We start from the raw sequence: 23,360 nt of genomic DNA, 5'->3' as shown, positions 1-23,360 counted from the left end.
AAGGAATTCAACGAGGAGCGGAAAAAATTCAATTGCGAATACCGCCCTCTCTGCTCTCTTGCCGCCGAATAAGCGCAGCGGGACGCGAGGCGCGGACAAGCTCTCCTTGGATGGGCATTAAACGCAACGACACGTCGGCAACTGGCAAGCGACGCTAAATGCCGCAAAAATTTTTCCGCCAAAGTCGCTATATCATTCGCAGCGATGACTTCACGGTGGTCGTCGCTGATGCGTCGCTTTTATCTCCCCGATCGTGCACCTCGACCCGCCGCGCTCATCTCCCGATAACGATCTCAATTCCGTGCGCGCGCGCGCGCGCTCGGCCGCCAGTCAAGTGCAAATTTGTCCGGCGGACGCGTTTCGTCGGCGTGTCGTTGGGAATGGCGCGCCTCTACAAAAGGTCAACACGCGACGGAGGCAATAGAGGCGCCCATTGTCTTCACGAGCGCGCGCGTGTTGCGTCAATCGATCGCCGATCCCGTCGCGTGGCGTCGAGCTTCGCTCGAAATATTCCAATGTCGAGATGAGTCTGTGTTTCGAGTAATGTCAAAGCACTGTTATTCGATTCCAGCGCCGAATAGTCCGCAGCAGCAACGCGCGCCGCAAAAGCGAAAGACACGCAGGAATATAAAATGTCGAGATTTTTTCTTTCTTATTTTGCGGAATGCGTGCGCGTGGATTATTACCCAGGTTTTTTGACGCTCAATCGGATTCGAACGCACCGCGCGCGTGACCCCGTACGCAACTTTGAACGCGATTCCTAAATTCGTTGCATCTCTATCGGTACGCGCGTTTGCTTTACGAAGCTGTACGATGGTCAAATATCGATCGTATGTATAAAAGCAAACGTAAAATCTTGCCCTCGAGGGTTCATTAACATTTGCGCTCGTCGTGCTTCCTCTGCAAATTTCAATCTAATGACTGTCGTGCGATATCATTTGCAATTAAATATTTTTCAAGCCTGGTGTGACTCAAGTATCCCGTCCGTAAGCACATTTTTCTTGCTTCGGTACATAAATCACGGCGTTATTGAAATGTGCTTTCCGTTTTCATAAATTATGCCTCGAAGCGGATCTCCGTTGATTATGTGTGACAGACATGGATGAATAATTCCTATTGTGAGCAATTGTTTCGAAGGCTCATCCTGTAAACGCTTTCAATTGTGTGCGTTTGTTTATAACTTCTCCGTCGTCAAAGAAACATCCATCTAGGCTGAGATGAACGTTCGGTGATACGTTTTATGAAGAATTCCAGTCGATATAGTTTTTTGGTCGAACGAGAACGAGTTTTCGACTGGCAACTTTGTGATCCGTGAAAATACTGAAAAAGTGTCCGTGCCACATCCCATCCTACCGCGCGCGTCTAATTCAACGACCATGGCTAAATAAATACCGACAAATATTTTTCGCGACGATGGCGGATTAAATTACACTAAATGGAAAAAAAATGTTTATTTACAAATTTTTGCTGTTTATTGCTGTTCCAAATCGATTTTTCGCGGAAAGGACGCAAGCTCACGTACGTCAAACTTGCGAATATCTTCCGTAGCGCTGAAATAATTTCAGAAAACTTGTAACCCGTCGATAAAGACGTAACGTCCAATCTAAATCGATCGATTTCGCAACGAGCGAGCCGAGCGTCGTGATAGGCGACGGAAAAACAAAAGAAAAAAAATACAATGTCCTCACCGGCTGACAAAGCTCGCACGCACCATTATACACTGTAATGGCAAACCACTTATCGTTATTAATAATAACAATTACATAAGCTTTTCTTTTGGCGACTAAATGTGCGGTACGTCATCGCCGACTGTCGCGCAGCTCCGAACCCGCATCTGCCGCGGTACGACTGCGCATTGTATGTGTATGTGTATATATATTTGCCGCGAGGCTGAAAAACAAAGCCGTCCACTTTTTCGCTTCAATTTTATTACTGGTGCTCTTCTAATTGGCGAGCAAATAAGGTATGGACCAAGGCGTGGAAAACGCCCACGGAATATATATAATCTTTCCGACGGAGCACCGGTATCATTGTTTCGTTCTTCGCCCGTAAGTCAGCCGTCTACGTCGTTCCTCCTGTCCCTCGTGTTGAACGACGCAGTCTTGATTGACTGATCGCGGATGGACTGTAATGCGTTTTCCAAGTGAAGCTCGACCTACAGATAATAATTGCCTGTCGTTTCGAGATTCCGGGGAATATTCGACTCCAAGTGTCACGACGAGCTCTCGTCTTTTGTGGTTCGACCTGCGATGCGGATAGACAAAAGAAACGCTAATGATCTCGTTTTCTCGTGGAAGCACTAACGTTCACAGCGCGCCTATTTTTTTCCCCTCTAATAATTTCTTTACTCCCCTTTATTAATTTTACATTTTTTTTTTCAACGAGCAGCTGTGAACATTCGAGCGACATTGCATTTTCTTGACCTGTTTATATATTTTTTGTACTTTTGCGCGTTTCACTTGATAAAAACTGTCTATTTTCTACTCAAAATAGAAATGGCAAATTTGCAATTATGCATTGTCCGTGGTCTTTTTAATGACTTAGCAACACGCAAAGTATTAGATCAGCTTATTTCAGAATGACCAATCATGTACCGTTACTTCACTCTTTTTCTCGATTCTCAGCTTCTTTTTGTCCGTTTTCTCTAAGATCACGTTTTCTTCAGATTTTTCAAGAATCATTCAAAAGCCACTTTTTCATATCACAGTTGAAATATTCACGTCGGATTGCTTTGACAAATCGAAAACCGAAAGTGATGCGAGACTTATGTGCATTTAATCGTGACAGGCATGAAGTCACAATTAAAAATAGTATAGCGTCAACTCGCGATGTGGCGTGACGTTATGACGGAACGCACAATAGAGATCGGCGTCGCTTGGCGTCTCATTGCGCTGTCAAAGCGACTTTGTTCCGTGAAAAATCCAATAATTCACGATAATTGCATATCACGTAACAACAAAAAGTGGATCTCTGACGGGGAAAAGGCTTGTAAAAAGCAAAATGCTACCGACCAATCTACGACCGCTGCGACACTTTGTTGCAAAGCTGACGAATAGCCACGAGACGAGCGGTGACTTTCAGCTTTTCAATTTTAGGCAATCGTTAATTTTAACTTTGAACTGTGCGGCATTCAAATGTTTCTTTGCCAGTTGGCAAAGAAAAGAGAGAGAATAAGAAGAAGAAAATGAGATTTCTCTTACGAGTTTTCTTCTCAAATTCACATCGTCAAGCGCAAGAGAAAAAAAAATCGAGTTCGATCATGGCTAATTATACTTATCAATTATACCCTTTGTACCCCCCACAATGTCCACACGCCACTCGCGCCGAGCGCAGATTTGACGGCTAATAATATTGATTCGATCATCGCACGTGACGTACGAGCTATACGCGTTTCTTTTATACTTTTTCGCTCTTTATACCAACGAAACATGGCGGCAGCGAATACAAGTTGCAAACAGTGGCCCTCGAGAGGTCGATGAAACCGTACGCAACGGAGAGAATCGAAGTGCGTACGCGCGCGTGTGTGTATACGTGATCCGGAGAGAGTTTTTTTTAACGACCAGGAGTTATTGGCGAAACACGCGTCTCCTTATATTCGACATTATTCATTTTATTTATTTATTTATTTTTTAATTATTTTTTTTTTCGCCGGATATTTATAGCGATTTGCTCGAAGGATGCGTGTCGCGATACAAACGAAGCGACTGAAGAATTTCGTGGGTCCGATCCAGATTTTCGCGCACGACTATTTTTGCGTATCATTATAGACGCGATATTGACGCTGCGTGGCTTCAGGCCAAATAGAACAATCTTGTCTTTGTTTTTTTTTTTTGTTCTTTCTGAGGCAAATACCGTTTGATCGAGCAGAACATCCACGAAGAAAAGCGCGACTTTGTCTTTTTTCCGAAGGTTGCAAATCTTTGACGAGTTTGTCGTCCCCAATTAGGTACGTAGCAATATTAGTTTATATAGCGTAGTGGCGGAATTTTAATTGTGAAATTTCCTCATTTTAAAGTTAAGCCTCACTATCTCTCTCTCTCTCTCTCTCTCTCTCTCTCTCTCTCTCTCTCTCTCTCTCTCTCTCTCTCTCTCTCTCTCTCTCTCTCTCTCTCTCTCTCTCTCTTTGTGCACGAACGCGTCCGAATGGGTCGATTGTAACGCCTACTTGATGAATTTCCCAAAAGATTGATGGCGCAACGAAGCAGCGACTGACTTATTGTCAATTCAATCGGGATAACTAGCGAAATTCAATAAAATAAATTTACCCGCTGTTCATATTAAATGAGGCTGAAGTCATCGGTCGAAATAAGCGTGTCAATGCTGTCCGCGTTTGCGCTCTTCGATGGCGAAGTCGCTTCAACGCCCCCGCCAACTGAAATCTAATTGAGCCACTTTTTATTCAGCGACGCGCGTGGCCGGCGACACTCCGAACAACGATGCGAAATTGACGCAGAACCGATCAAAATCGTCAGCAGTTAGCGACACCGATACGCGTCCGCAATGACGTACGCAGCCGCAGCTGTCGCGTATTTCACCTGAAAAATTACGCGGAACCGATGCGTAATTTCGCCGCATTGTTAAATTCCCCGTTGCGCGTACCTTTTCTATTCGTCGATGCACACACCTGCGGACAACTTTGATTTTCGATAAGCAACGTCACCGGGCGATACGCTGAATCAAGATATCCATGATCGAGACGAGAAAAATAAGGTCGAGGGAATACCAATTTTGCGGAGATCGATTGAGCTAGTGCGCCACGTAATTTTGCAATGTGTTGGTAAATACCTGACATGCTCGATTCGATGATTAGCTCATTGCTAATGTTGTTTATTGGATGATTGGATTAGAAGATATTGTCACGATATGTAGCTTTATGATTATGGATGGTCATCGTGAAAATCTCTAATCCGACAAAGTCTTACATAATTTTGGTTGTTGCGCGAATCCTTCGAAGGAAACGCTCGAGCGCGTCTGGCGTTATTCAAATTGCACAGCAAAAATCGGCCTCGTGTCTCCATAATTCATCAGAATAGCCCGAATAGCCTGGCAGCAGTAGAAATACTCTGATTCCAAAAGAATATTGCCGCAAGATGTATTTGTCGAGCGGCAACCGTTCGAAAATAATTTCCGAACGGCATTTTTTGGACAAGGAGAAAGAAATTGGATATCGTTGCAAGTAGTAAAGATCCCGGATTCGGTCAGACACGAAGGCTTTCCGATATCTTTCGTTTATCGGAGGCCTTCGCGGCACCCGAGTGCAAGCGTCCGTCAAGAGGTTCTCGGTGCTTTATGAGGCTGATAAACTGCTCCGGTCAGACATCTACCGGCTCGTCGATTCGCCTTGCGTTGCCATGGAAGGTGAAAGCTCTCTGTGGCCAATTTTTGCGTCGATACATATTGGCGACAGTTTGTATGCGCGTGGTGTTGACAGAAGCGTCGAGAGATAGGATAGGGAAACGGCAGCAGCGCCACTCGAGTCGCAGGACAGAGATAAGGAGAAACAGTGGCCAGTGGCTCGTGTGACATCACGCCTCATTGTTGGAGGTTTACGTCATTGCCCTGTATATACCGCGCGCGTGCTCTCCGTGTGTCGCGCCTGCGCGTGTGGTGAGGCGAACGCGCGTGCGTGTGCGAGACAGAGCGGCGACGTCGCTCGCCGCAGTCTCCAAGTTCGCGCGCCACCAGTTGTCGACTTAGTTTGGTTCAGTGTGCGACGATGCGTCGTCCGCTTCAAAGTGTTTTCCTCGTCGTTGATCCACGTGCAAGCATGCTTTGTTTATTCTCGCCGCCGAGACCAGCTTCGCACAGTTGATACACTCGCGAAAGTGTATCGTGACAGGCCTAGAATATACAGAGTGTTGCAAGGATATCCATTAGAGAATGTGAGTTTCGCCGAGAGATTACACACGCAAAACAGAGCGATCGAGAGTTATCGATTTAATGTTAACATTGTGCTGGCTGTGTGCGCTTGGTGTGCGTGTGCGCTTATCGATCAAAGTGCACCGCGCTGTTCCTTGTTTATTCCGGCAAATAATATTGCGCTCGACGAATAGGTTAGGTATGGCCGTGCAATAGTTGTCTGCTCTCGTTCTTATAAATGGAGGTGCGAGCGTGCACACGACCTAAAACAAACTAGGATAAGTCGTTGGCTCTTTACGCATAGAACATTCTTTTTGGTTACATCACGTCGCGATATCCGCCTGCATTGCATCCCCGCGGCATCAGCTCTGAAAATACAGCACAAGTGTTTACTGCGAAATGCACGTACGCGTACGCCTCTCGTAACAATTGTGTTTTGATTTGCTGTCTTCAAATATATTCGCGTCTACTCGGTTGATTTGAGAGCCGTCATGTTTTTGTTTCGGCTTATTGATAAGCTTCGCGCTATGGAACAATTACATAATATCAAACTTTCGAGCTTTTAACGCTCAATCAAGAAACTCGCTGGTCACTACGTGCAAACTTGTCGCGATCGTCGATCAACACGCAAACACGCGCGTGTCGCGGTGAGAGGTTTCCGAAAGCGCGTGTGATCGACCTTTCACTGAAACCTCAAGGTGCAAAGAGTCCAGTGCACTCCCGCTGGGAAATACACTTTCCGACGCTCACAGTTGACGTCGAGCGCACGCTGCTCCCGCACTCTCGAGCGCTCTTTCTCTCATTTTAAATATAACGGTGTATAAATAAGTATGAGCAATAGCGGGAGTACGCGAGGCTGTCTCGCCCTCTCTCTCGCGCACTCTTGCTTCGGAGATCGGAAAAGAGAGGGCGAGAGAGTGGTGGGAAGAGATAGTGTGTTCTCCAGTGGATGCCCCAGTGGGGCCTTGATACAGCGGTTTCTGGAATACGATGACCCTGGTATCTCTGTCTCTCTCGTTTTCTATGCTGGTGGGGCTGCTACTGCATGTGTGTGTTGTTGTTCAGAGGGGCTTTGCTGACAGTTTTGGTCTGACTGCTCAACCGCTAGCAACACCTGTATAGAGATAGAGAAAGAGAGAACTGCTGTTTGCGCCAAGTCTACTACAGCTGGAGACTGTTGTGTAGGTGGAACATTATAAGTTTATAAGTTTTTTTTCAACTCTGACAAAGCTGCAGATATTTTAGTGTGTTTGCGTAGAAAATTTTTCACTGGATTAGATGCTGATACACATACATGATTTGTGATTTTGTGGTTTTTCAGTAGCATACAAGCCATTTTTTCTTTTCTTCTTGTGGACTGGTAGGCTGAGTGTCCAGTTATTTTTCTCTTACGCTCAGCAGCTTACAAATGATTTCATAGTTATAATGAAAGCTTATCTTGGAAATTTATTTTAATTGTATCCACTTGTACTAGTTTCTAGTGGTTTGTTAATGTGTCATTTGGAAGTAGAAGACATTTTGTTTGGTAACTTGGCAGTTAGTAGGTCAGTGACTTTGGTGTGTAAATTAGTTATTTACAAGGGCAGATTTTCTTGAAAACATAATGATGGTAACAGAAGTTAATGGAGATGCACTCATTGGAAAAGTAGTTCAAGAAACAGTTCAAATTCAGTTTAGCAATGAACATTTTCTTGGCTCAGTGCCTACTGAGAATCACCTACTAATTTAAGTGTCACTATTACTATACAGGCGTGTGTCTGATCCCTTTATTTCACTTCAATCTAAAACATGTAATTTAATCCCACATGATAAAAATGAATTTTACGCTAGTTATTCTTTCATTGCTCACCTTGCGAGGCTGTATCCTGTTGAAATTCATGCTAATGAGTTGCTAGAGTTGCATTATTGCATTACTGGATGCTGTTCAAGTATTTAAAGTATGTTTAGCAAGTATTATGTCAGTGGGTTCGACGATTGCCTTTGACAAAGCATGTATGCATTCCTGCCAAGTGACAAAAATTCAAATGCAGTGCAGAACAATTGTTTAAATTATTTATTTTTATGCTATTGAAAAGCTTTAGTAAATGAAATGTTTTGCTTGATTGATTATTCTGTTGAGTAAAATTTAGTAAAATATTGTTAAGAATTAAAAATTTGATATTCTTTACAGTAAGAGACTTAAATTATATTTTCTTGTTTTAAACAATTTTTGCCATGCTAAAGTAATTAAAGCATAATCAACTAAAAAACCATTTATTTTCAACATTACTCGTGGGATGGCTACTATGTAGACTGTTTTTAGTTTGAGAAACTTTATCCATATTTTCTGTGTTTACAATTCTCAATGCTTTACATTCTGTGAGCTGGATTGGATTCAAGCATCTGCAAAAGTGTCTTTCATTTGTATTTAATTTTACTTTTTCACTCTCTCTTTTATTCTGGTTTAGGCACATTAAAGCGGAATTTCGGTTTTACTTTCACTCGATCTTCAATCAATTATTCGAACAAAAATCTAAGTGTGAAGATTCAATAATTTGTTCAAAACGAGTCGCATGGGAGAATTGGTAAACAACCACGCGGAAAAGTGCGCCACACGAAAAATCATTCGCTAAGTTTTCTAGTTGTTTCTATTTTTACGCAAAGCGTCTTACAAATTGATGAACACTGGTGGAACTTTCCTCGTTTATTAGACACACACTAAAAACCACGATGGAGTATCGGCAAACAGGACGTTTTTCGCGAAAGCGTCACACAACCGAAACATAATGTAAATCAAGTGGCGTCGTATCGTGTCGTTTGCGCCCATAAAGCTCCTTATCAAATCGTCGACTGTACAATATCCTTGTGACGTTCTTCTTTATCGCTTTCAAAGCAGTCGCACGACATTATTAATTGTGCGTTCAAATTTATTTGATGAGTTGGTTTATTTTACGAGTTAAAATAGCTTTCGCGAACGTACAGCTTCGTTTGGCGGTCGTGCGTCAAATTTTAACGAAAATAATCAAGTGTTTACGACGCCGGCCTTTGGGATGATTGCGAGTCGTAAAAAAAAAAACAATCAACTGATAATAAAGGTTGCATTACGAAAGATTTAAAAATAGTTACGTGTGCACAGCATTTGACATATGTATTTGTAGTCGCAATTGATAAGAGTATTTGACACTCGGTCAATAGGCTCACTATCGGTTAATTTTGATTAGCGTGTCTGTAAACCGTTCTATTTTTTTCTCTGGAAAATCCACGAAGCTTTACACGAAAGTATAACTATGCGAGCTTTGCCATTTCTCTTGTCTTTCGCGAATCTGATTGAAATTAGTATCTTCTACTCGAGGCGACATTTAAACACCTCAGATAATTACAATGTCAATACAAATCCGATAAAGCAAGTCACGTTGTCGGCACTGCGCGCGACGGTACGGCTGTTGTTCTGCCTTATCGCCGATGCTGTATATTTACGAATAGGCCGTCGCTGCGATTACTTCATCGATCACATCGCCACGCGTTTGACACATAATCGCAAGATCCGTTCGCGCTATTAGGGATGATATTTAAATCGGGAGCGATCGCTCGATCGAATGTCCCAGGGGCGAGCTTGGCTGGCACTGATGCAGGCCGATTTTCTGGATTTGCTGTTCGCAGGTACGAGCAGTGAACGACGGGCGAGCGCGCGCACGGCCGACGGAGAAGAAGAACAGAAGGGAGCCCCCGCGTAAAAATGCCGCACATCACTGGATCGCCGCTGCAGACGGAGAGGAAATCCAGTGGCGCCATGTACAAGGAGCTGATCTTGTTCGCTACCGAGCTCGCGTGCTTCTACAAGCAGGGGTAAGTCAGCCGCGTCGCTCTCGGCTCATTTCTCGCTCGTTGCCGGATAGCGAGATCGCGGATCGTCCGATCAACGAGCGTCGCGCCAGACCGGGGGGACCGCGGCGCGGCGTTCGAAGGCACGTCATTACGTTCGACGCCGCACGGACAATAATAGTCGCTTTTTGTCATCTGCGACGAGTCATTGGCCCGCAGATCTAATTTTGAGCGCGCGCACCGACAACTCGCAGTCCGAGGCGGCGGTGGCACCACCACCTGCCCGCGTCTGCGCCGCGACGCGAGCCTGCCGTAAGGAGCACACCGACTGGATGTTGGGGACGACGCGTGCCGCGGTTCGTTTTGCGCCAACGTCGCGACGCGGAAAGCATTCGTTGTGTCCTCTCTCATCCCGAGCGCAGCGCGTCGCTCTCTTCCTCTGTTGCAGGCGAGGAGCGTCGGTGCACCAAACGTGAACCAACTCTATAGTCTAACCATGTTCAAGCGCGAATTGTTTTTTATCCCCGTTAAAGGATTTGATATTCGAAAGTACGTCTTCGCAAAGCAATTCTTTGCTTCTCTCTCTCTCTCTCTCTCTCTCTCTCTCTCTCTCTCTCTCTCTCTTTCTCTCTCTCGCTCACTCGCTTTCGCGCTCTGGACTTTCTGGATGTTTGCGTTTTTCACGTTTGCCATTTCGTCCGATTTACCATTTTTATTTTATTTTCTTTTTTCTTCGCGGATCAATCGAATCCTGGTTGCTGTATGGCTAGACTTGCATGATTTGTCGATAATTATTGTGATGTATGCGTAAGAAGAGGTAATTATTTCTAATTAAATGTTTGTTGTTTTAGCACATACTTGATATAAGACGCTGTTTCAATATTTACCATTCAATCAATAATATTTTATGTTTATTTTGTTACTAGTATTCCTTTTCAGTTATTTTGTTTCACAAGTTGTTGCACTGACTGATAATCGAAAGAATCTGTGTACATATCTCGATTGCACAAAAATGTTCGTTCTATTTTATCGAAGCTTTGATTCTTTTGTATGTGATTGTATTTTGATTTTTTCCAATTATATTATCTAAAAAAAAATTACGATAAAAGATTAAGCTTATTAGTATCTCTGTAGAAGCTTTTTTTATTATTTGATCTGTATAGTTGGCTCTCAGTATGCTTTGCTTTACGCGTATTTTTGAATTGGTTATTAATTTTTTTTATCAAAGTAGTAGCTGTATAAATAATGTTTTTAAATAAAAGTGGAAACTTTCCGCAAATAAAAAAGATTAGCTTTTTTCAGCACTGCATTTACAAATCACGAGCAAAAAAAAACTATCAATCAGAGCGCTGTCGCTAATTAAGCTTTAAAATGCCGTGTTTACTGCTCGTTTATAGATAATTACATCATTATTTTCATTTAATTATTATCCATTCTCTCTCTCTCTTTGTCGCTCTTGTACATGCACTCTATAAACGGAATCCTAATCGTGTTTTATCTCTGTTTTTTCTTTTTTTAGAGTATCTGTTCCTATGAGCACCTCTTGCTCCATACATTGTGATGGAAAGGACACTAGCAAGGCTGGCTCAAGTACGTTCCTCTAGGCATACAAAATGGCAATGCTCGAATGTCGCTTTGTCTCATTTGATTTATAAAGCACGTTTGAGAATGCCTTTCTATTTATTTCGAAGCAAACGCATTTATTTGATATTGTTTTATAACCAAAAAAACATTACCTTTTTGTTGCTGCGACGATCAGAGAGGATGGCGTGTGAGGTGTTCCTCGGAGGTTCGTGCAATCCTACGACATGGAGGGCCGACATCGCTATCCCGACGTTGCAGAGCCTTGGTATCACCTATTACAACCCTGTAAGCTATCTTTTTAAATTTACGATCTATTGCCACTCGACAACAGTTGCGTCAGAGCAAATTTTAGTCCAGATTATAGAGAAGCCGTTTCGTTTTTTTTGCGTACACTTGACAAAAAGAATTAAAAAAAAAGGAGGAAAGAACCAATGACCTCCATCTGCGTTTACATAGTCAAATCAAAGCTATAGGATTGCCTTCGTAAGTAGACTGATTTTTTCAATGACACTGTCAAACACGATGATTTTGCTCTAATTCTCAAGTGAACTTCCGAATGTCGGTGATCAATAGGGGACGACTTTATTTTTAGTTCATGATAACTAGTTAGAAAGAGAACTTTTCAGGATTACAATCTCGGTTATAGTTTAAAATGGCTGATTAACTTGATTGTCATATTTTTTCTCATCAGAGAAAAATGAATTGTGATAAATATCGTTTGCAGATTATTGAGATTGTAAAGTTATCATAGCTGGTTTCATTTTTATATAAAAAGAAAGTAAAGAAGGATGATTTAGTTACCATTCTCCTGCAAAAATGGGAAAAATGCGAGTAAAAACCTTTTCTTCAAGTTTATTTATAAGTGAGGTTCTCATCTCATAGTAGTATTTTATCAATCAAAGAAAAACTTCGTGCAAATACGAATCTAAATAATAAATTGTTGCCGATATCTGTCGATTGATCAAAGTAGTTTATTTATCTTGATACGTCAAAGAAAGATAAACCATTCTGTTTTGATTACATTATGAGGAAGATTCAAGTGGGCTGCGAAATAATACGTGACTCCACAAAAATTGCTTAATCCACGAGGCGAAAGGAATGCATCGTGTATATCAAATACGGAATTCAGCTTTGTTGTCGATTCGTTCGACAAACATTTGCTTCTGAAAGCTTATCTATCCCTAACAAAATGCACTTCGCGAGTGCACGAGTTGTAGGAAAAGAATCGATGCTTCCGTCGGCGTTTGTCAAAAGGAAAAAAAAAATCAATCGTCAATTGCAGCAAGTATCGTACTGGTGCCCAGAACTCATCGCCGAAGAGTTTGAGGCGAAGGAAAGGGCACGAGTACTCCTGTTCGTCATCGATGAGCGAACGCGCAACACCGCCGGGATAATCGAGGCTGCCGAGCTTGCGGGCACTCGGCGAGACTCGCTCGTGCTCGTCATTCATCCCTACAGACAGGGGCAGTGCATCCTTGGCGAGCCTGTCTCCAATCAGTGAGTAAATACTTTCGTCGACGTGTTCAACCGCGCGGTATACAGCTCTGACGCTCGCGATCTTTATTTGAAGAATGCGCGCTTTCTCTTTTGTCCGGGAGCTGGCCGATCGAGAGCGAGGAATTTCACCTGAAAAGCGTGTTGCGGAGTCGATACGCGCGTTCGGTCGCGTTCAATGCAGCTATCCGGAAATACGAGGATTGAATATCCAAAAATTGAATATCCACGACAATGAAAGTCGCGAAAAGCTCGCACTTGCTCGGCGATTGTGTCGCGGCCAAAAGAGCGCTATTTCGAGCTCGCGCCCTTGCCAAGCCATCGTCATCGAGACGCGCGACTGCTTTCAGGGAATACTGCGAGCTGACGAACGGACTGCTGGTGCTGCAGTACTTGACGGAGAGACAGAGGATACCGATATTCGAGAGCATATCGGCCGCGCTTCATTGCACGTCCAAGGTGAGAAGCAGCCAGAGTCTGGACCGACGATCCCGCCTCCTGTCTTGAAAGCGAACGCTCCTGCTCCGTTCCTTTTCTTTTTCAGCATATTGGCGCTTTGCCAATCGTTATCGCTCGAATTTTTTTTGGCCAATAATACGCGAGATTAATCGTGGAAACATTTGTCGAGCCCTGAAAAGCGCGTTACAGTCGAGACATGTACCTGTGCCGTCGTGTATTCGAACTTTTCTTGTGTTTAACAAGAACGGATTTCTGATATTATCTCGTGCTTAAGTGAATTGTTTCCCCCGCCTGAAATGTGAAATATCATTGGAAAGCTTATTTGCTGTTGCCCAGTACAAGTTCCAGCACTTTCTTTCTCCGGACAAATGTCACCCGAAAGAAAAAGTAGACTTTTCATTTGACGTTTCACGTAAATTTTTGTAGATTCTGCGCAACGCAGTCAGCGTTAAAGATTTGCAATGCGAGGATGAAATCAGGTCATCTAGAATCTCATTCGGTCAACACGGAACTGATGTCACGTGAGTGTCTTTTATTTTTTTCTTTTTACGCGACGGCACACAATATTTGCCGGGCGGCTACGAAGCGATGGAAATTTATGAGCTCATTTCTTTCCTTCTTTGTTTTGTAGAAAGTTGAGCGAAGCATTCAAATCGATGGACTCGAACGACACGGGAACGATAAGTTTAGCCGAGGTAAATTGATAAATTACCCGCGACTTCTTTTATTCATATTTTTTTTTTGTATGCCTACATAGACAAGTCGCACGTGCAAAGGTATTGATCGTTTCACGTCATTTCAGGCGCTGATGTTATTGCAGAACAACGGCAACTGTAATAATCTTTCGGTTTCCGATCTGCGCAACTTCTTAAACAAAGCAGGTAATGTCAATTATGCAATTGAACGTTGCATTATTTAATAACACAAGAAAATTCGTATTCAAGGTCGACATTGACGATCAATATTGTTTCAAATTTTGAACGTATGGTTTAATACAACGAATAATTTTCAATAATTAATTTAAGTTATTTTAATTATCTTATTTTATTTAAATTATTTCTTTCCAGATATTCATGAGAAAGCAATGCTAGAGAAATTATCAAGCAACGGAGATCCACGGGAGCAGCGCGTGAGCTTTGAGCAGTTCTGCACGATATCAAACGAGTGGTCGTGGCGGGTGAAGGGAACAAATGGAGTGAGCTGCGAAAGTGAGATACCTTCAGTTTGGCGTATATTAAGTAGGAAGGCCTCAAAGTTTCTGCGCAGAGCTTTCGTTCAACCTTTTAATCATTTTATAGGTATTCAATCTACAACAAGTCACATTTTTACATTTTTTTACAAAGCCAACAAAACGTTTTATTTTTTTTCTTTATCACTGTAAACAGTACGTGTTTATTTATTTACTTTGGACGTCTGTGTAACTGTAATTATTAATATTTCTTAAGCGAGCTTATTAAACTACACTATGTGATACAATCGAATCAGTTAGTAATAAATGCAATACTTTATTTATCTACATCATATTTTGAGGCTTATCAGTGTTTTTTTATTTATTATTTTGATTGCAAAGCACGCGCAGAAAGATTCGAGTACTATTACTTCTTTTGCGAATTTCGCACATATAGAGATCTCTAAAATATTAATATTATTTTAGACTGGACCAACTCTATTATAACGGATACGGAGAAAAGAGACCTATATATTGGCGTAATAGGGAAAGATTCACTTTGGTTAGAGTCGTCAGCAGCACCACTTATCGAGTAAGTTGATTTATGATTTGTTGCAATTCTTTAAAATCTTTAAAGAATAATACTTGAATAGAGTTTGTATTCTCTTTCGATACATAATCTAATTTCGAGACGATTTGAAATTCAAATACAATCACGCGCAGAAATGTATAAGTCGAGAAATAAATTTAGTCGGCTTCATTTATCGATGACTCATGTTGAGCAATATAATAAACACATTATATAATAAAACAGCGCAATTAGAGTCACAAGCTTTTTTTCTAAATATTTTTTAATAATAAAATATTTTTAAAACTTATCGCTTAAATTGTGTAATAAATTATTGACAGATAACAAAGCTTCGCATCGCGAAAATGGAAAATAACCGCTTTAAGCTGATAGACCTTTATTGGTGTTGATCGCGGTCATAGAAGTTTATTATTCTAAAATACGTAAGCGACAATGGCTAACTGAATTATCGCGTTATTGGTCGTCTCGTACAGTGTACGTTATCATAAAAATGATAATATGCCGCAAAAAAGCTCATCGACCTTATTTCGTTCTTTCAGGTCTCTGAGCTTGACATTTTATCGTCCAAGTACAAATGATTTTATCGCTCGAGTATTACCTTTAGAGTTGCAGCGCATGAAGAACTCACGTCTAATAATGCTTGTTGTACCGCATCATGCGCGCGGGATGGCAATAATGACACTCGCCGCCCACCTTATTGGATTACACGTCAAACTCGTTCTATGTATTCAACCTCTTCCAGAGGGTATCTCCATATCTGGAGAAAAGGTAATTATAATCTAGCACGCCGCAAATTTGCAGCAATATCATGATTAAAACATTGTCTTCATTACAATTATGTGTTTATCATTTGTAGTTCTACTTCAACTTTCATAATCTAGTATTTGTTATCAATTTATTTTTAATATTTGATATTTATTTGACTCGAAGTCATATTCAATATATATAATGAATATCTTTCAATTTGATTGATAAAGTACTTTGATAGTTAGTCGGCAAATATGCATATGCAGATTAATAGTATTTTTTTAAAATATCATTTGTTTATTATGTTTATTTGAAAAATTATGTGTTATAGTTGACAGAGCAAGCAACAAAAGACTACAATAGAGGTAGAACATACCTATCAGACATGGCGACGCGCGAAGATGTACCTGTTTATGAAAATATCGCGGATGCGCTGCAGCACGCGATACAAATAGTTCAAAGTCCTTGCTGACTTTACGACATCTGTAATTTTTAATTTAAAAAACAATCATGCGCGAAAACTTCATTAATTATTTTCGACAAAGGTAAACAAAAACTAATTTATTTTTTATTCGATCTAAATACCATTGTATATTTTAATTCGTCATTTATCGTTAAAAACTTGTACTGAATAACGTTAATCTCTCTCTAATTCTTTTTTTATTACAGCTAACTTCTACTTTAAGTAGCTAATTATTAATTAGTATTAGTTATCAACTACAAATCGTATTTTTTAAGATTCAACGGTAGTTTGATTTACTTTGTATAATCTGATTTTGCGTGCAACAAGTTGATAATTATTTCGTAATATTTTTTTCAATTCTTGTACATAGTCACATTATTAATTATTTTTAATGGTTTACTGATTATTAATTTTTGATCTGAATATAGTAAGATAGTAAGATAAGACGCGAGTATCTTCAAGATGCTAATGTTTTTGAAAAATATATAAAAGAACATTACATGCGACCACGATGAAAGTAAAATAAAAAACTTCACTGTAAAGATACAGAAACTATAATCTCAATTCTTAATTTAATTATTATATTGTAAAATCATTGATACCATATGTAAAATATTCACACAGCCAAAGGACCGTGTTAAATTATTAGCTTAAGTAATCATGTGCCTAATTGTTCAGATGTAATTTTCATTCATGATGTGAATTCCGTGATGCGCATATGATTTCGTATTTTATTTTTGGATTTGTATTTTTTACGCATTCACCAACGTATTACGTGCTTGTGAAATTAACGAATATTGTAAAAAAGCATTTATAATTTATGAAAAAGTAAATTATCTTCGACTTGGTCGCAAAAATTCGATCGAGTTTTATTAGGTTTTTTTACCTTCAATTATTGTGTAAGTGAGAACTGTTTTGTGGAACAAGCTTTTTGTATTTTGTTTGTATCAAATAAATAAAAAATACTGACAAAAACTCAGGAAATCTGCGTGTATTATACAAATTTGAGAACTTATCTATGAATGATTAACGGCAGGGTACAAGCAATATAATTTAATTTAAACGAACGATTGAGGCAAATATATATATGTATATATATGAAATTAATTGCTTAGAATTGATACACTAAAAGATTTCCTTTTCTCCAAATTATTAAAAAAGTTAGTATTTGAAATTATTAGATTACTGTTACTAATTTATTTCTTTGTTAACTGAAAAATATTTACTAATAAAAATTACATTATATGAGGATAACATTACAAGACATTGTAATTATGTTGCTTGGTGTAAATTTTATAAAAAAATTTTACTTTGTTATAGAAGAAAACTAATTGTCACAAATTAAAAAAATAAATTTATATATGAAGATGTAAGGTCTTTAATTTTAGATTGTTTTTTTTCCTTTTTCTCTTTCAATCCTTTGAAATATAAATATGATACTAAAGAACTCGATGCAGCATAGGTTTTTAATAGATTTTTCATTAAAATTTGTGAAAATAATTTTTGTTAAAAAAAATTAGAAATTAAGAAATTTATTTTATAAAACTAAACCATATTGAATTAAAATATTGTATTTTTATATGAATTCTAATTTTAATGGAATATGATTACAACGACTGAGATAAGATAATTTCTACGTAACCGACATCAATCAGTTTATATATATATATAGCATAGTTCTTGGTATAGACTTTTAAAGTCGGGAAGTTAGAATTTGTGGGCAACGGCTTTATTACACGTGTCCTGACGTTAACAAAGGCGTCAGCATTTTGCACTTCAAAGCGAAATATATAAGCTTTGTTGAATATTTAAGACTGTTATTAAATTACATATATTTAAAAATTAAAATTACAAGAACAGGATAGTTTACTGAGTAATAAAATAGTATTATTTACATTATCACGACTTCGTTAAGGTTAGTTGTCATAAACAATAGGTTTAAACGCTCATTGGCTTTCATAATTAAAAGTGAATTACAAATCACTCTTAGCAATACATATGAAATATGATTTTAATTCACAGTATAAGGAAAAATGTCTAAGAGATTGCAGCCATCCTGGACTCCTCCAGAGCCTAAGAAAGATCCTCCACTAAAACTTTACAATAGTCTAACAAGGCAGAAGGAAGAATTTATTCCACAATATAGAAACAGAGTGTTGTGGTACAGCTGTGGACCAACTGTTTACGATGCATCACATATGGGCCATGCAAGGTATGATAAATTAATTCATAGTCTGAGCATCTTACATGCATTTTTATTTGATATAAGAATTGTATCGTCTTAGTTGTAATGTACCAATTTAATTATAATATGGTCTAGATCTTATTAAGCATGTACTTTAGTCATCATTGTTTACTAATAGACATTTTATGATTAAACTTGATCCTATTTTTGTTATATTGTAGATCTTACATTTCCTTTGACATCTTGCGAAGAGTATTATCAGACTATTTCAATTATGAAGTGTTATATGTTATGAATATAACTGATATTGATGATAAAATTATCAAAAGAGCCAGGCAGAATTACTTATATGATAATTATGTTAGTGAAAATCAAAGTCTTGATCAAATATTGACAGATGCTAAAGATGTTATCAGTAATTTTCAAGATACTGTCAAAAAAACTACGGATTCTGATAAAAGAAATATGTATGAAAAGATATTAGTCAAAGTGAAGGATACACTACAGAAACTTGAAGGTGCTGTAAAAGCAAATAATGAAGCGCAAATTAAAATATTCCAAGAGGTATACATTGAATCATTTTGATTAATTTTGATTTATAAATCTTATTGTTTAAAAGAATCATATCAATTACAACTTTAGGTTTTGCTCAAAGAAGCAAGAGATCCATTGTCAGACTGGCTCGATAAGAGGAAAGGTGATACAGTGACTGAACATTCTATTTTTAGCAAGTTGTCTCAGTACTGGGAAAATGAATTCCATTCAGATATGGATGCTCTTAATGTATATATAAATATGTTAACAAATTTGGTATTTTAAAATAGCTATTTGAGAATTAAATTATATTTTTTAGGTCTTAAGGCCAAGTGTTCTTACCAGGGTTAGTGAATACATACCAGAGATAATAACTTTTATTGAAAAAATCATAGCAAATGGTCTAGCTTATAAGAGCAAGGAATCTGTATATTTTGATGTAAAGGCATTTGATAAGAATGAAAAACATTTTTATGCTAAGCTAATTCCTGAAGCATATGGCGATACTTCATCACTTCAAGATGGAGAAGGTAATTATTTAACATTACATTAAACTTGATTTATTACAACTTTTAGTTGAAATCCAAAAATATTTACAGGTGACCTGAGCATATCAGCTGAGCAGCTGTCCGAAAAACGTTCACCAACGGATTTTGCTTTATGGAAAAGCTCCAAAAGCGGTGAACCATGGTGGGATTCACCATGGGGTAAAGGCCGTCCAGGTTGGCATATCGAATGTTCCGTTATGGCTTCAGCTATTTGTGGCGAAAGTCTCGACATTCACACAGGTGGTGTCGATCTAAAATTTCCTCATCACGATAATGAACTTGCCCAAGCCGAGGCCTATTTCAAACATTCACACTGGGTTAGGTACTTTTTGCACTCCGGTCATCTGACGATTTCAGGTTGCAAAATGTCCAAATCGCTGAAAAATTTCATTACTATTAAGGAAGCATTGAAAAAGAATACTGCAAGACAATTGAGGCTTGCATTTTTGTTTCACTCATGGAAAGATACATTAGATTACAGTGATGCAACGATGGAGATGGCGGTTCAATACGAGAAGTTTTTGAACGAGTTCTTTTTAAATGTTAAGTGCAGAATCAGGAAAATAGGTAGTGGCGGCACGACTATTCATACTTTTAACAAGTGGGATAGTAAAGAATTTGATTTAAATAATAACTTTTTCAAAGTTAAGGATGATATTCATGAGGCGTTGTGTGGTAAGTTTACATTTTTAATTCATATAATTTTTTACTTCATTTTTGAATTATCTATTAAGATATTTATTTCATTTTCAGATAATATAGACACAAGATCTGTTCTTGATATCATCAGAGAACTAGTATCTAATAGTAATATCTACATGAAAGATTGTGCAAATCCCAATATTCTTCTGCTTCGAGATATTGCTGTGTACATTACCAAGATACTTGCGATATTTGGAGCCATTCCGACCCATCACGCTATTGGTTTTCCTCTTGATGATGAGTCACAAAGCATTAATGTAAGTAGTTTGATTAAATTTATCCTGCTTTCTGCACATTGAAACTGAATTTTGTTTTGTAATTAACGTCACAAAATCCTTTAGATTGAAGAAACAGTTATGCCTTATCTTGAAATCCTCTCTGACTTCCGCGACAAAGTCCGAAGTAACGCGAGAACGTTAAAAGCTACAGAAATTCTAAAAGAGTGCGACAATTTGCGGGACGAAGTGTTGCCAAACGTAGGTGTACGTCTCGAGGATGAAGAATGTACCGGCTCGCGAGTAAAGTTTGTCAATAAGGTGGAACTGTTGAAGGAACGTGAGCAGAAGAAACGATTGGAAGCTGAAAAGATGGCCGAGAAGGATAGGAAAAAAGCAGAGGCTGATGCTGTTGCTGCAGTAAAGGAAGCTCAGAAAAAAATTCTGCCCAAAGAGATGTTCAAAGCTGAAACAGATAAATATTCGAAGTTCAATGAAAACGTAAATTAGAATATTTTATTAATTATATAATACCCTTTGATGGTACAGTAGACTTAATGTGACTTCATTTTGCAGGGTCTTCCAACACATGATATTGAAGGGAAAGAGATTAGTAAAGGTCAATTGAAGAAACTGCAAAAGTTGCAGCAAGCTCAGGAGAAACGGTACGCTCAATATTTAGCCAGTGTAGAAAATAGTACACAAAATTAAAATATATTTGTGAAAGCCACAAATGGTATAAAAAATTATTTATTTATTTATTTCAAATTTTCTGTTCTAATTAATTATTTTACACGTTTGATATTTGTATTAACAATAATACATCCATTTCCATTACATATATATATGCATAATATAATTTATGAAAAAGAACTGTCGTTAATCGGTTGTAAATTGATCCACTTGTAGGTCATGGAACTGTGCTTTAATTTGTTTTATTTAATTTCGACTTTAAACATGTAAAAATTAATTTGTTTATGTTTTATAACTGTTTTATAAATGACCTCTTTTTCGTAATAAAAAGCAATCTTCATCAAAATGTTATATTATGTTCCTGAAACTTCCTACTTTGGTTATCAATTGCCTCATTAAATTCTCTCTGAACTATTTCAATAAGATTTTACTGATAACATTTGGAATATAAGATAAGGAGCGTTTTTAAGGGTTTCGTATACGCATATTTGAGTGGCAATAGTTAACGAACTTTTACAGCAAGGCGAAAAACAAAAAAATACGGAATACAACAATTGTCGAATTCCATTATCATTTTATTAATGAATTGTTTATTGAAAATTCGATCTGCATAATGTAAAAGTTTACCTGCAATACCTGTGCATTTACTCAAATAAAAGTCATGTTTTAAAGTTGTGGAAAAAAAATATCAAGAGAAATGTTATCCTTTAAATCTCGCGAAAAAAAAGCCGCTGGGTCGGACATTTGAAAGCGTGCAAATAATCACGATATACGGTCGGGAGAAGGATTTTTATTTAAAAGTTGGAAAGCCCCTGTCCAACTCTCTCTCTCTCTCTCTCTCTCCCTCTCGAATTGAATGGCCAATGAATATCGGGTTGGCGAAGCAGCGTGTTATGCATGTGTGGCTCTCTTTTCTAAAGCCGTCAATGTCGCCGGCCTGCGCGCGAGTGCTTTTTGTGCGCGGACTGCGGAGGAGAGTGGCGCGCGATAAGCACGCTTGTGGCGCGCGGGGCTGTCGAGAGTGAAGTGGCTTAACCGGTTGAAAAGTCGCGAAACGAGGGATGTGTGTTTGGGCTGCTTATCGCACGCTCGATTGAGGGATTGTTTTTTTTTTCTCTCTTCTTGCACCCGTGTGCGACTTTTTTTTGTGCTTGCGTGCTTGTGGCTGACCAAACGCACGTATTTCTACTTATACGACCGAGTCAGTTTTTGTCGTCGTTTTTCTCGTGCTTCTTTTTATTACAATTTATAAATTTTAAAAGTTCAAACGATCAAAAGTATGGATTTTTAATTTCACACCCAAACAAAACTAAACAATGTCGTTTTAAAAATTGCTGCGGGAAAAATATAATCTCTATAATTGACATAGTGACGGGCGAAGGAGAGGAGGGAATTCATGTCTGAAAGTAGAATCTAGGGAAAAAATGTAATTAAAGTGCTCGCGTTACACGTGTCACACGCAGGAATTTGCATCAGTAGCACGCGCATTCAGAGCTCGCCTTTTTCACCCACCCCCTCCCCTAACTTTGGGGCAATTTTTTTTCTCTCGCTCTTCGGGCTTCCAAGGCGGCCAACCCTTCCCAATCTCCGACCCACGCGCATCTCATGAATAATTTTTTTTCTCTCTCTCCCTCCCTCCTCCTATTTTTTTCTCTTATTCATTCGAGGGAGGGTGAAGATGCGGCCGCAGAAGAAAGGGAAAAAGTAGGCTGTGAGGCAAAAAATAAAATAAGATAATACAAAAGAAGACCACGCTGATACTGCAGATATTTTCAATTTACATGGAGAATTCTCGTTGCCTCTCGCACGTCGCGCAAAACTTTAATTAGCACGAGAGTTCGAGATGAGTTTGATCCTCTGTGATTCGCTATCTTCGCGCGCACGTAACACGATTTCTCAACAAATTTGAAGGAAAGCTCAAAACACGCACACGCATTATCGAGGGTTAAGGCGCTCTTATATTATATACCCCGAGAGATATACGCGAAAGGGGTGGACGAGGCAAATCCCCGTAGATAAAAAAGAAAAAAAAAAGAGAGACGCCTGACTCAGCTGCACCCCACGGCGATTTTTTCTTACCCTAGCCGAAAAAAATAGGGTAGGAGAATCCTTTTTCTGACCCCCCACACACACGCGCGCGCGCGCGCACAACACTACGTGTGGCGTCTGCGCGTGCACCAGCCGAGACGAAAAAAAGGGGTTGCTCCCGAAGGACTACTGCGCTCTAGTTTTTGGATCTCTGGCTGGGTTCTTGTGCGCTTTTCCCTATTTAATCAATTATGCAAGTGGCTTGCGTCGGCCAGTTACAACGCGCGTCCA

At 39.2% G+C, this 23,360-nt stretch overlaps 2 protein-coding genes across 6 annotated transcripts; both read left to right on the top strand.

The window, feature by feature from the left end:
- Positions 1-3,472: 3,472 nt before the first annotated feature.
- On the top strand, positions 3,473-17,525 carry LOC131672678 (uncharacterized). 4 transcript variants are annotated; one of them, XM_058950053.1, is made up of 13 exons: positions 3,473-3,946; positions 9,499-9,684; positions 11,180-11,250; positions 11,420-11,529; positions 12,527-12,741; positions 13,089-13,197; positions 13,624-13,718; positions 13,829-13,892; positions 14,000-14,078; positions 14,265-14,495; positions 14,852-14,957; positions 15,494-15,722; positions 16,033-17,525. In XM_058950053.1, exons 2-13 carry the CDS (start codon positions 9,575-9,577, stop codon positions 16,171-16,173), a joined length of 1,560 nt encoding a protein of 519 aa, XP_058806036.1. In that variant the 5' UTR covers positions 3,473-3,946; positions 9,499-9,574; the 3' UTR covers positions 16,174-17,525. The 4 variants fall into 4 exon arrangements, with proteins under 4 accessions (XP_058806036.1, XP_058806038.1, XP_058806035.1 ...); XM_058950052.1 differs by lacking the exon at positions 3,473-3,946 and adding an exon at positions 5,744-5,882; XM_058950054.1 differs by lacking the exon at positions 3,473-3,946 and adding an exon at positions 6,731-7,040.
- Positions 16,117-21,375, top strand: LOC131672677 (cysteine--tRNA ligase, cytoplasmic). Of its 2 annotated transcripts, none has more exons than XM_058950050.1 (9): positions 16,117-16,246; positions 18,187-18,376; positions 18,571-18,913; positions 18,992-19,132; positions 19,203-19,413; positions 19,483-20,106; positions 20,185-20,390; positions 20,475-20,849; positions 20,925-21,375. In XM_058950050.1, exons 2-9 carry the CDS (start codon positions 18,198-18,200, stop codon positions 21,057-21,059), a joined length of 2,214 nt encoding a protein of 737 aa, XP_058806033.1. In that variant the 5' UTR covers positions 16,117-16,246; positions 18,187-18,197; the 3' UTR covers positions 21,060-21,375. The 2 variants fall into 2 exon arrangements, with proteins under 2 accessions (XP_058806033.1, XP_058806034.1); XM_058950051.1 differs by lacking the exon at positions 16,117-16,246 and adding an exon at positions 17,898-18,079.
- Positions 21,376-23,360: the final 1,985 nt, after the last annotated feature.

This window comes from Phymastichus coffea, unplaced genomic scaffold, assembly GCF_024137745.1.
Source record: "Phymastichus coffea isolate CEN01 unplaced genomic scaffold, Cenicafe_Pcof_1.1 PCOF00156, whole genome shotgun sequence".
Lineage (NCBI taxonomy): Eukaryota > Metazoa > Arthropoda > Insecta > Hymenoptera > Eulophidae > Phymastichus > Phymastichus coffea.
Note: the sequence above shows the minus strand (reverse complement) of the source record. Positions and strands in the feature narration are given on the sequence as shown.

What these genes read in the sequence shown, in the direction of transcription:
- LOC131672678 (XM_058950053.1), top strand. Translation starts at nt 9,575, where the DNA reads ATGCCGCACATCACTGGATCGCCGCTGCAGACGGAGAGGAAATCCAGT. An exon ending in GAACGATAAGTTTAGCCGAG is followed by an intron (nt 13,893 to 13,999) that starts GTAAATTGATAA and finishes ACGTCATTTCAG; the next exon opens with GCGCTGATGTTATTGCAGAA. An exon ending in TCAGCAGCACCACTTATCGA is followed by an intron (nt 14,958 to 15,493) that starts GTAAGTTGATTT and finishes TCGTTCTTTCAG; the next exon opens with GTCTCTGAGCTTGACATTTT.
- LOC131672677 (XM_058950050.1), top strand. Translation starts at nt 18,198, where the DNA reads ATGTCTAAGAGATTGCAGCCATCCTGGACTCCTCCAGAGCCTAAGAAA. An exon ending in TCACATATGGGCCATGCAAG is followed by an intron (nt 18,377 to 18,570) that starts GTATGATAAATT and finishes GTTATATTGTAG; the next exon opens with ATCTTACATTTCCTTTGACA. An exon ending in CAGATATGGATGCTCTTAAT is followed by an intron (nt 19,133 to 19,202) that starts GTATATATAAAT and finishes TATATTTTTTAG; the next exon opens with GTCTTAAGGCCAAGTGTTCT.